This window comes from Callospermophilus lateralis, chromosome 9, assembly GCF_048772815.1.
Source record: "Callospermophilus lateralis isolate mCalLat2 chromosome 9, mCalLat2.hap1, whole genome shotgun sequence".
Lineage (NCBI taxonomy): Eukaryota > Metazoa > Chordata > Mammalia > Rodentia > Sciuridae > Callospermophilus > Callospermophilus lateralis.
In genome coordinates this window covers 69787696-69800880 of record NC_135313.1, presented here as the reverse complement: position 1 = coordinate 69800880, position 13185 = coordinate 69787696, and the positions used below count along the sequence as shown (strand labels likewise).

General features: G+C 35.6%; 1 protein-coding gene across 2 annotated transcripts in view; it reads right to left on the bottom strand.

Annotated features, from left to right (window-relative positions):
* The window catches only part of Ly75 (lymphocyte antigen 75), a 92464-nt gene that overhangs the window by 11358 nt on the left and 67921 nt on the right, over positions 1 to 13185 (bottom strand). For both annotated transcript variants that reach the window (XM_076865759.2, XM_076865758.2), the window contains exons 26-30: positions 9783 to 9948; positions 8009 to 8176; positions 6354 to 6470; positions 2504 to 2698; positions 87 to 313 (exon numbers count right to left, since the gene is read on the bottom strand). In XM_076865759.2, the coding sequence (XP_076721874.2) occupies positions 87 to 313; positions 2504 to 2698; positions 6354 to 6470; positions 8009 to 8176; positions 9783 to 9948 (873 nt within the window). The remainder of the gene's footprint in view (positions 1 to 86; positions 314 to 2503; positions 2699 to 6353; positions 6471 to 8008; positions 8177 to 9782; positions 9949 to 13185) is intronic.

Sequence of the window (13185 nt, the reverse complement as noted above, 5' to 3'; positions counted from 1 at the left end):
AATCTGATATTGTGCTTTGAGTTAATATCTAATGTCAAGTTTCCAACCTTCAAAGTAACAGATTTGATAAACAAATCAAGACTTACATCATGACTTGAGAGCCCAACCCACAGTGGAAATCCATCACGTTTTACAATATCTTCCAAAAAGACCTGGCCATTTTCATTATGAACACTTGCCAAATGACCTCCACTTTGAGAACACGTCTTTAATGCTTCATACCATGTTAGCTTTTTCTGAACAACATTATAAATACCATCTTCATATGGAATAAGCTGTGGCAGTGTAGTATTATGTTCTTCTTTGTAATCAACTGGAACATTTAAAATAAGTGTTAGTAATTAAATTTAAATTATTTGAAATACATATTTTGGATAAAATGACATGCAACCATTAAAAAATTAAACTGATTTCATTATACATAAGGGTAGTCAAAAGCATACTTTATTTTTCTATTGCCACAGAACATATAATAGACTCTTACATATTATAGTTGTCTGGTTGATTTTTTTTTAAAGGCATAAACATTGTCTTTATTTAAGAAGCTCATGTAATATTTGGAGACAGAAAACAGCAATACCTGAAATTATGACAAAACTGCTAACCACTAGGATATGTGAGACTGACTGTGAAGGAGAGATTTATCTGTATTCATGCCTGCTTGGAAAACCAGGTCTGGAAAATCAGGGGAAATTAAGACTAAAGAGAAATAAGTTATCCAGAAAGTAAGGAAGCGCTGAAAAAACAAGCAATAGGCAACAAAACCCCACAATGATGAGGCTATTTCAAAGGGACACTGCAGCTAGAGGAAAGAGCAAACAACCAGGAGTGCACCCTAGGACTAGAAGGTGAGGCAAAAGTAAGAATAAAAAGAAGTATGGCGACAAGGAAGTACTAAAAACAAATAATCAGAAGTAAATGAGGCATAAATAAATGTAAATATATAAATAAAATACATAAAACATAAAATAAAAAATAAAATATGTATAAATAAATGACCAAGTTTTAAATGGAAGAAGACAGATCTCTTATGCAGAATTCCAAGTAATTCATATAGATACTCCCTCCTCAGGAAGATAGAGGATAACAGTCTATCCCATATGTGTGGACTGCGCACAGTAACTCCTTTACAAAGAGTACAGCGTGGAGAGGGGGAAAGGCTACTGCACAGTAGAGAAACCTAATAAATACTACCTTGGGCCAAGCTATTAAGGTTAAAATCTACAGTGATAAGACATATTGCTTGTACCATTCATGCCATGATGAAAACAGCACCTTACATCTGAGGCCCCCTACTAACTCAAAGCTCCAGTTTAATCACGAGAAAAACATCAGCCAAACCAACTAAGGGATCTTCTACAAAACACACCACAGTGCTCCTGAAAACCGTCAAGGTCGTCAAAAACAACAAAAGTCTGAGGAAACATCACTGCCAAGAGGAGGCTAAAGGAATGTGATAGCTGAATGCAATGTGCCATCCTGGATAGAATCGTCAACAGAAAAAGGCATTTGGTAAAAACTAAGGAAATAATGTAGAGACTTTAGCTAATAACAATGTATTAACACTGGCTTATTCATTGTGACAGATATGCGATGCTAATGTCATCAGGGGTGAGTGGTTGTGATTATATATTGTGCAGCTTTTCATAAAGCTATTCTAAAATGAAAACTTCATTAAAAAATGAAAAAAGAGAAGAAAATGAAAAGCTTCTTGGCAGGAAGAAAAAATAAACAAAGGTACAAATATGATGCTGGATGTACTCTACATAGGGAGACAATTTAAGAAGTGGAGGAAAAAAATGCTTAAGGAGCAAGAATGGGAAGCAGATGGGGGCTGGGAGGAGGCCTAGAAATAGGGAAGAGAGGCTGGTGTATGAGGTCGCAAAAATTTACATGGACTCCCAGTAACTGATAAGAGAGGATGCCAGGATGCTCTTCTGCAGCACTATGAGGGGAGGTGATCAGCCAGGATGCAACTGTGATGTGCTCTGTAACAGCAGAGAGCTGAGAGCAGGTTGAGAGCTGAGAGCAGTCTTCAGCGGTGAAAATTTAAACATGCATTTCAAAATGGGTTTATTTAAGGATTAGGCAAGGACAAGAGACATTAATTTTGCCTGGAATGTCAAATCTCTACCCAAACATTCCTTCTTATTTTCTTATTTTTTTCTTCTCCATCCTTTAAGGCCCAACCAAGTGTCACTTCCTCCCGGAGGCATTCCTTGCTTTCGTTATTCCTGTTTTTGTTTAGCTCTTTTGTTTGTACCAAAAAATCTGACACTATCCTCCCTTCGACAAAGAGGTTAATGATGTCTCTCCACCTACATTTTACTCCTTCAGGAAGAGGCCAGGGCACCGGGGCCCCAGGCTTTCTCCTCCTCTGTAACCTGTGCAGCACCTGTCCTGGGACTGAATGAAGCTCACTGCACAGGTGCATGATTCCCACCTGCGCAGCTTGCCTTACACTCTCCTTCCTTGGAATGGAAACCCACCTTTGCATACTTACCCATTTCAATTTTACAAGCAAGAATACTGTGCTGGTAAAAATTGAGTGTTTCTTCAACAACATTAAAGGTCTGAATATCCCAGAAGCCGTCAGTACTCAACCCAGCCAAAAACTTGCCATTTTTTACAGTGGGTCTTCCTGCTCGCCAGTGTGTATAAGACAGCATGGTCTTATCAAACCACATCAGAGAATTATCTAGAAAGGTATATATTTTTACTATGCTTAGAGATTAAATCAAAACTTACAACGGGGTTAATATTTCAAACAACTTATTTTTCTGTCTCCTTTTCCTTCCTTCTAAAAGGTTGGATGATTATGTATATCTCTTTAAAATAGTTTCTGATTATAACAGTAAATCATGCTTATTTCTAATTTGGAAAATATAAATTATAAACATTAAGATCAAAATTTACCTATAATTCCATCCTTCAATAACTTAATGTTTTATTATTTTTTGTGAAATATCCATTTCTCTGACATGTATTTAATTGCAATAGGAATTAACAACTATTTTATAAAAAAATGGATATATTACAAAATTATGACAGAAATATTCTCTCTGGGCATAAGCTCTACAGAATTATGACTACTCATGGTTAATGAATTTAAAGAAAGATAAGACAATTCAATGTGGAAACTATAGTTTTCTCAAAAAACTGATGCTGAACAACTGGATATCCACATGCAAAAACTAATGAAGTTGTGTCCCATGCTGTCACCACATACAAAATTAACTCAAAGGGATGGGGATATAGCTCTGTTGGTAGAGTGCTTGCTTCATATGCACAAGGCCTGGATTCAATCCCTAGCAACACACACACACACACACATACACAAACACAAAATTAACTCAAAATAGGCTACAGACCTAAATGTAAGAGCTAAAACTATCAAACCTTTATAATAAAACACAGAAATAAGTCTTCATGACCCTAGAATATGAAAAGCCTTCTTAGAATGCACAAGTAGTGAAGGGAAAAATATATAAATCATACTACATCAAAACAAAAAAATTTTGTGTTATCAGGAAAGTGATGGGAGAAAATATTGTCACATCATTTATCTGACAGGGGGTTTATATATTTTATTAGGAATTATATACCTGAGGTGTAAATCAAGTGAAATAGAAACATGTACACATAAAAACTTACACATGAATGTTCAGAGAAGCATTATTCCTAATAACCAAAAATGTAAAAACAACCTGACTATCCACCAGCTAATGAACGGAAATAAAATATGGTATACCTATAGAATGGGACATTATTTGGCCACAGAAAGGAAAGACATACTGATACATGCTACAATATGGATGAACTTTGAAAGCTTGATGCTAAAGTGAAAGAAGCCAGTCCCCCAAATATCACATATTGTATGACACCATTTATATGAATTGTCTAGAATAGGCAATTTGTAGAGACCAACAGTAGACTGGTGGTTGCTGAAGTCCTGAGACGGATAAGGAATGGGGAGGGGTGGGAAGAGAATACTAATGGGTAAGGTGTTTCTTTTGGAGACAGTGATGGCTGCACAACTCTGTGACTGTATTAAAAGTCATTAAACTATACACTGTAAGTGGCTGGATTATATGGTACAGGCATGTCTCAATAAACAGTTCGAAAAAAAAAAGATGCTAAGTTTGTTAAAATTATAGGCTGGAATGAAAAGTGATGCCATCCTTATCTACCATACCCACTGCAGTCCTGGTCACTTCTACCTTTCACTGATTAACATCTCCCAGAGCAAGCAATACACCTAAGCACTGGCTGGCACCAAGAGGTCACACCCCAAGGCTGTGCGTGTGACTTGGTTCTTACTTGTTGCTTTATAACACCTTAGTTTCCCAGTTCCTTTTCCTTTTTTGGATCTTCAAAAGTTACCAGTTTTCTAAACAATACAACAGGCAGTGATATATTTCTAAAGTTGCCATGAGGAAAGGTCACTTTTTCACCTAGCCGGTAGTATCTCTCAGCTGCACATTGACTCAGTAATTTCTATTCAAGGCCCCACTGTGGAAAAATCAGAAGGTTTTAAAAACCAAAGCTCTTTTATAAGTGCTATATACAATTAAATATTCTGTAAGTATTCTAAAGTAACTAAAAACAGTGACTTATGGATATTAATTAAGTCAGGAAAAATTAAATTTAAACCAAATTTAGTGTTTGGAAAAAATCCTTCTATGTCTCTTCATATGTCTATATATTTTAGTAAAATTTTTGTTACCTATACATTTTATAAAAGTTTAGATAACCTGTAGTCTTTGGATATGAAAACACTTTTTTTAATGTGCTTTATGTGTTTTTTTTTATTTTTTAAAAAATAAATTACAGTGGAATGCATTACAATTCTTATTACACATATACAGCACAATTTTTCATCTCTGGTTGTATATAAAGTATGCTGACACCAATTCGTGTCTTCATACATGTACTTTGGATAATGATGTCCATCACATGCCACCATCTTTTATAGAACTTAGAATATGTTTCCTGTTGTTTCTGATGATATAACTACAAATGACATCTGAGTACACAATTTCAATCTCTGAATCCTGGGTTTGTTTTCTAATGCTCAATACAAGACTGTTGTTTCTTCAGTCACTTTCAGGCAAAGTCTATTCTATCATGTTTTTCTCCATTTTTTTCTTACCCCTAAAATTTAAATGTACTCACATGGTATTGAAGAAAAGCACTGGGCCAATTAAGTCCTACTATGATGAACTAACTCATCCTCAACTTTCAGACCAAGGCTTACATATTGCTTCACAGTTTAATCTTCATTAACTCACATTTAAATAAATAAATAAACATTTAAAGAAAATGGTGGCAACCCTAACAAGCAGTCAGGTTAGCAAAAAAAAAAGCATACATTTTTTAAAATGGTCAGATTTGGGCTGGGGTTGTGGCTCAGAGCACTCGCCTGCACATGTGAGGCACTGGGTTCGATCCTCAGCACCACATATAAAAAATAAGCAGATATAATAAAGGCATGCTGTCCATCTACAACTACAAAAAAAAAAAAAAAGTCAGATTTGAGTAACAGCTTTCTTTTCTACCGTACTTCTGGCTTCTTGTCCTGTGCCCCCTTCTAGGTGAAATGTATGTTTTCCATATTTTGTGCCCACAGAAAGATTTTCTTTTGTGTAACTACATAACTTTCATGATTTTCAGTTTACCTCTGAGTAACTTTCTAAATTGGTCCTGTGTCCTCTATATTAGATGCAGTGTTTTTAAAAATTTCTCATCAATCAAATTTTGGATTAGTGGTGTTTAGTCCTATTTTTAAATATTCTATTCCACTGTAAGACCAGGGATGTTGTTTTCCTGTTGCTTATTACCCTATGCCTACCCCAAGCCACTGCTATAAACCCAAAGGTGAAACATTAATAAAAGTGTGATTCTGTTGTCATTCAATCCACATAGTTAGTAGAGACATAAAGTAAGTACTAGAGATTTATATGTGAGTGTGTCATTTTTAGTTAGTCTTGAGTTTCCAGAAGGAAGAGTGGAGGACAGAAATTTTTTTCTACTATTTAACTCTTAGCTTGGTGGTAAAGGTATAACAATGGCATTAGCAGAGACATAAAAACTATCTTGGTATGTGTATAAGTTATATCAAGTACACAGTTATGCTTTAAAAAATTTTTGGCAATACTAGCAATCAAACACAGGGCCTCATACATGTTAAGCAAGGGTTTTACCACAGAGCTATATCCCCAACCCCTGTGTAATTATATTTTTTATATATTGATAAATCACATACTTTGAAGAACTAGACTTCTACAGTCTGACAAGAAGGCTATAATGAAGGGCTAATATAAACAGAGAAAATTGGCAGATTTACAACTTACTTTCATAAGTTATTCCTAACATGACCCATGAAGCCATGTAATTGAAGTATAAAAGTTGTTCAAGAACAAAGTTATTCTCCTTTTCATCTCGAATACTCAACATGTGTGATTGTGAATCTGTTAAATAATAAAGTTGATAATTTTAATAATTAATTATCCAGAACATTTTATTTTGTTTGACAAATTTAGAAAGTTTTATTCCCCAATTTAATATTCTTCAAAACATATGCAATATTGAAAAATTAGAAAGACACAAAACTGAAGCTATCTCATTATACTAAAATGAATAAATTAAATATTCAAACATTTAAATATTAAATGTGGTCCTACAGTGTAGTGGAAAACTAGTATCCAAGTAAACAACTTTAGACATCGATTCATTTAACTTTCCTCATTTAGAGCTCGTCATCCAGGTGGCACAAATCCACCTACATTAATGACATATTATCAAGAGATTACTCTGTAATAAAAAAAAAGCCTTTGGCTAGGCATGGTAGTGCACATCTATAATCCCAGCAGCTGGGGAGGCTGGAAGGATTGCAAGTTCAAAGCCAGCCTCAGCAATGGCAAGGCACTAAGCAATTCAGTGGGACCCTGTCTCTAAATAAAATACAAAATAGAACTGGGGATGTGGCTCAGGTGGTTGAGTGCCCCTGAGTTCAATCCCTGGTACCAAAAAAAAAAAAAAAAAAAGCCTCTAAAATGGACTGTAAGACAACTTCCTATTAGGGTTAAAAAAAAAAAAAAAGTCTATAGTTTTTTTTTTTTCCAGTTGTAGTTGGACATAATACCTTTATTTTAATTGTTTATTTTTATGTGGTTCTGAGGATCAAACCCAGCACCTTACATGTGCTAGGCAAGCGCTCTACCACTGAGCCACAACCCCGGCCCCAAAGTCTAGTATTTCTAAAATGTAATTCAGGAAATTGGCAAGGGGCCATCTCAGACAAGATCTACATGGATAAAATATTTTCAAACAGTGGTTTAAACAGAGATAAACTAGTTCACTTATGCCAGTATTAAAATAGGCTCATGACTTGGAGAATGTCAAACAAGAAGTTTTGGAGTCTAGTGTTTCTCAATCTGTTTTGAAGGACATCTCTCAAGACTAATGTTACACAGAGAACACTTTAGGGAATAATGGTTTGATATTTTCCAAAGATACTTCCCACAATGTTCACAGTTCCAAAAGTTCTATCATATAGAAGTCATAAATCCTCAATGGATTTCATAGGAAGTATCTCAAGTCTTGAGAGCTAAAAGTGTAAAAATGTACATTTCTTTTAAGCATGGCTATTACTCAGTGCTATTTCTAAGCTTTTGACCACTTGAACTAACCTTTTGTTCACTTTTCCTTTTCTCTAGCTTGTTTGACATTCAGTTCTCTGCTCTCTAGTATCATCTCTTTTCCTTAAGATGAACCCATCTTGATAACACATACAAAGACAGACTAGTTCTCAAATGGATGAACAAAGAAATTTATTTAATACTTGTCATTTGAACCAAACACAAAATTTTATATATTGTCATTCATAATGTGGAAATAAGGAGATAAATATTTTTAAATCAAATTACTAGTGCTAATTAGAAATATTCATAACAGTTTTTTTTAAATTAGTATGATACAAAATATAATAACAGTATAATATACTTACTCAGTTTCTGGCACTTAGAATGAACTTCATCCTGTGTTGTTGCCAAATGTCTATTCTTTGTTATCATAAAATTATAGCAAGAGTTCTGAAATGATATCCATGGAGTATTTAGAACAGGAGATGGACATTTAAAACTTTTGACTTGTTTGACCTCTTTTTCAGTGTCATCTAGAAAAAAACAGTAAATGATAAGAATTCTAATTTTAGATGTAAATGTTAAACCCTGTTCATAGTCATTAGAACTAATTTGTAAGAAATATTTAGGAAGTCAAGTAGTAATAGCCTGGTGATGCTTGTTTTTCTGTTTATATTCAAATATTATGTATTGAAAACTGTCTTTCTGAAGGGAAGAAATTTTCTTTCCCCTATTGTGAAATAGAAGAATGTAAAAAATTAGATGTTTTTAGATTAAATGCAGTTTCTGTCTTCCTGCATTATGAAATATCAAGTACAAGGGGCCACCTCAGAGAAACTATACAAAACTATTAATTAACAAGCACTTCACTATAACTTTAAAAATTCAGTTTCAAATTTTTAATTGCTGACATCTCTAATTTAATTAATTATTATTTATTTATTTTTTGTACCAGGGATTGAATCCAGAGGCACTCAACCACTGAGTCACATCCCTAGCCCTTTTTATTTTTTTTTTTATTTTGAGACAGGGTCTTGCTAAGTTGCTGAGGCTGAACTTGAATTTGTGAGCTTCCTGCCTTGGCCTCCTGAGCCACTGGGATTACAGGCATATGCCACGGTGCCTGGCTATAGGAACAGTTTAATGAAATAGTTGATGTTCTAACTAAGTTATTACTTTAACCAAATCAAACAGAAATATAATTTAAAATATGGCCTCTAGAGAGTCTGCTTTTTTGTTCATTTTATGAAAGGCTGTGCACTTAAGAAGATGTAAATATAGATACGCTCTACTTACAATAAATCAAATTAGCTTAATATGTAGTATAGACCATTCAGTATCTTCCCCACCTCACAATAAATTCTTTTGTCTCTAAAATAGCATGTTCTTTCTATCACAAACCCACAAATGTAGGCCCCTGGCAGTCATAAAATCATTTTCCTCTAATTGGTCTAGAGGTTGTATATCTGACTCAGGCTAAATCCATCAGAGTCTAAGAATACAAAAAGTGAAATTCTGAAACATTAACTCATCTCCACTTACATCTATTAAGTAAAAGTTGAAGAGACACCAAACACCACTATATGCAGAGACAAGTAGAAAGTATATAAAGAATAGAGTGTAGATACACAGGGAAAAACAGGTGGAAGGGAACATCTCTGGGTTCCTGACCTCCATTCCCTAGGAGGCTCAGCTCTTTCCCTATTTCTAGGGTTCTAATTTCCCTTCTGCTTTAAGCTAGCTTGAGCTTGTTGTCATTGCTACTTGCAATCCACTGAATCTTAACAGTGGATCATAAAAGTTTGTTAGTTGTTGATGTTAAGAATTATGAAAGAATTCCAACAAAAGTAGATTTTCTAAAACAACATGAATTCAAAATATATGCAAAATGAGGCTAAAAATGAGACTTTACATGTCAATAAAGTGTTAACTGATATAAAAATGAAAATAAAAAGTCAAATAAAAACGTGTGATTTTAAAATAATTCTACTTCAATACAAATGCTTGCAACAAAATTTGTTATAAAAAGGACATTATAATTTCTTTATAATTCCAGAATCAAATTTTATAAAGCCACTCAAAAATTTACTATTGATAAGACCAATAATTTAAGCATTAAAATATTTGAAATCCACATACTTCCTGGGTAGTAGCAAATAGCACCTGGTTGCTTATCATTGCAATCAGCCGTTTTCCAGAATCCATCAGTATCTAATATTACACAGTCTTCAAGTTGCCTGTTGTTGTCTGCCCAGCGACTAAAATGAAGAGGTTTCCCATCTGACCAACCAAAGTTCACCTCATCCTGAAAGGAGCAGAAATACATTTCAAATGATAAAACTCATGTTACCCCTTTTGTATTATTTTTACCCTCTACTTTTAAATGAAAGGAATAGAGATACATGTCACATAACACTTAGTATTGTAAGGGTAAAAGAAATTGAAGTTAAAGTGTAGAAGTTAAAGCGTAAAAGACCGGGCATTGTAAAGTTTCTAAGCTGCAAGGCCTGAGTTAAAAAGTAAAGGACCAGGTATTGTTAAGTTCCTCTGCTACCCCCAAAAGCTGAAATTCCTGTAGCTGTTAGGACAATACCCGAACTGCCCAGTAAATATTCCCACTGACTCCCTGGTTGTTTAATAACCTGGGACCCTGTGTAGCTTGTCACGTAGGCATTCAGGCCCTAAAACCAATCAGTTTGAATGTGTACCCCGCTTAGGAGTGACCAATCACCCCCGCCCAATCTGTTCCCACCAATGAATGTGCTAATCATGTATTAGAATTGTTTTCAATTTTCCTGTGCCTCATGATGATTTGTTCTGATGTATGCAAAGCCCCCGCCCTCCTCAAAAAGTGTACTTAAGCACTGCTTAACCTCAGCTCTGGGCTCTGGGCTGCTCTCCCTTCTTGAGTGAGCCTGGAGCCTCAGTACGCTGAATTGGATCCTCAATAAATCCCCTTCTGCTAATTGCATGAGTCAGTCTCTTGGTGGTCTCTTCCGATGTTCGCCGGACCCTTACAGTATGTCCCAGGCACTTTTCTAAGTGTTTTAAAAATATCAACTTTCTTAACTCTCATAACAATCATGAGAGAGGTACTATTATTACCTCTATTTTACAGATGAGGGGAACTGAGGGTATGTAATGTGTGCAAAGTCATAGTGCTGGGATTCTAATCTAGGCTGTCAGTCCTTAAAATCTATGATTCTCACCATGACACTCTGCTGCCTCACATATCATCGGAACTATTGGTTGTTGGAAACCCGAAAGTTAAAATGGAGTGAGAACTGCTGTAAGCAAGGATCAAAAGGTGCAGTGGGAAGAACGTCTTTGGAGGTAAGCATATCTGGTTTTGAATTCAGTTTGGTTACTTACTAGCGTTTGATTTGTGAGCCTATCTCTCCAAATTTCCATCTTCTCATCTATTAAATAGTATGACAGTTTCATGGGGCTAGAATTAATGCGATAATTAATTACGGTTAGGTATAGAATATGTAACCCAATGATTAGCTGGACCACAGCGCTACATAAATATCAGTTCCCTTTCTCTCTTTTTTTTAAAAAAAATGGACCTTTATTTTATTTATTTACATGCAATGCTGAGAATCAAACCCAGTGCCTTACACATGCTAGGCAAGCATACTACCACTGAGCAACAACTCCAGTCTAGTTTCTTTTCTCTTAACTCCTTAGGCCTTGTAAATTTCTCACTACTGTTTGACACTTGTTTTTAAGGCAGTTTCCTCCCTTATCTAGTCTGGGGTGGATAAGAAGCCTGGGGACACCTGTCTGTACATCCTGACAGGAGCCTGATCACCCACCTATCTAGAGAAAGGATTTACAGAGTAGAAGTCCAGGGCATGGGTTGTGGGGTACAGGACGGTCTGAGTCTCCCCATGGTGCCACTAGGGCACTGGGCCTTATCTAACCAATGCTGATCTGGTCCAACACTTAATCAAGCTTTCCTGAGCCCATATGTCTTGCTAGACATAGGCTCCTTAGTGAACCATAAACAGCAAACACAGTCAAGCCTTAGTACCACCAGCTGCTTCGTTCTGAACTATTCTTGACTAGAGGTCCAACTGTAACCATAGCAACCAATTCCTAAGCCCCCAAGGCCTCAATGTGGCCTTTGGGGTATGATTTTGCTACACTCTTACCCACAATGCCTTGCCCTCTTTCCCCTGTGCTGTACCTCCCTCAGTTCCTGGCCCTAGGCTTTGGAACCTACATTCCTTCCTAGTAAATCATCCCACTCTCAGTCTCCTTACTGAAAATAAGATCTCTTAATTAAAGTGATAAATATTTCCTTACTGAATTCTTGGCCTTAATTGATCTTAATCCAAATCTGGCTTTTCCAAGGGAATAACCTTTCAACACCCACAAGGGAAGGCTATTTGTTCTTCCATTCTTAGAAATGGAAGGGCCATGAGAAAGGGGTAGTAGGTATTTTTACCTCCTTTGATCACTTCCTATAAGGGTTATGCTCTTCTTATTCGCTGAAAACTCCCAATGTTCTTGCCTCTGGCTGACATTCTCTGTAGATGTGGATCCCTGTTCCTTCCTGACATTCCCTAAGATGGCCTGTGTCTTGCTCTGTTCTTCTGGCCCAGCTAACAACTTAGGGATGTTGTAACCCAGAACTGCTACACTTCCAACACTGTAAACAAGCCTTGGTCAGACGAACACCATATCCTGTATGAATTCATATGAAAACAGTTATTCTTCCCATCTCCATACTGCTTACTCCCTCCTCCACCCTTCACCCAGTGTCATTTTACTTCAGTAAAAATCTTATATTGTTACCGTTCTCTTTAAAGTCTTCCAATATCTTTCCATTGCTCTCAAACTAAAGTATTATTTATTAATATCCTAAGAAATACTCTTTAAGATTTAGGGAAGATTATGAAGATATATAATATATAGCTACACAGGATATGTTAAAATCAAGGGGAAATTAAGGAAAAGAAAAGCATAAGTGACGAATAAAAACAGAATAAAAAAAAGAACAAAATTATTAAGTGGGAGAAGACATTATAAAACAATATGACCCCAGTTGTTTTAAAAAATAAATATAGGCTGTCAGAAAAATAAGGATACATATCAAAATACTAAATCACATTTATTTTTAAGTACTTGAATAACTGCAACTTTCCCGGTAAATGGTGACTTCAATATTTTTGTTTTAATATACTATATTTTAAAAATTTTCTCAGATTGAAGGCAAGAGAAACTAGGAAATGTAATAACTTATTACCACCCTTGCAAAAAAACAAAGACAGGTTTCACAGCACAGTAAACAATGAAAAGACAGCAAGTAAATGCTGTGAAAGAGTGGACACTGGGAGGTTGGGAAAGCAGCTCTGGCTTGATTTGGGGGTGAATTTCAGAATCCTCAGAAACCCAGAAAGTCAATTCTAAATGCTACTTTTAATTGAGTTTCTGGCAATAAGTCTTTTTTTCCCCATCATTTACCAATTCTATTCTCGGTTTGTTCCAGGACTAAATTGTCTTCATTTCCATTTTCTCCATGCAGTCCTAGACC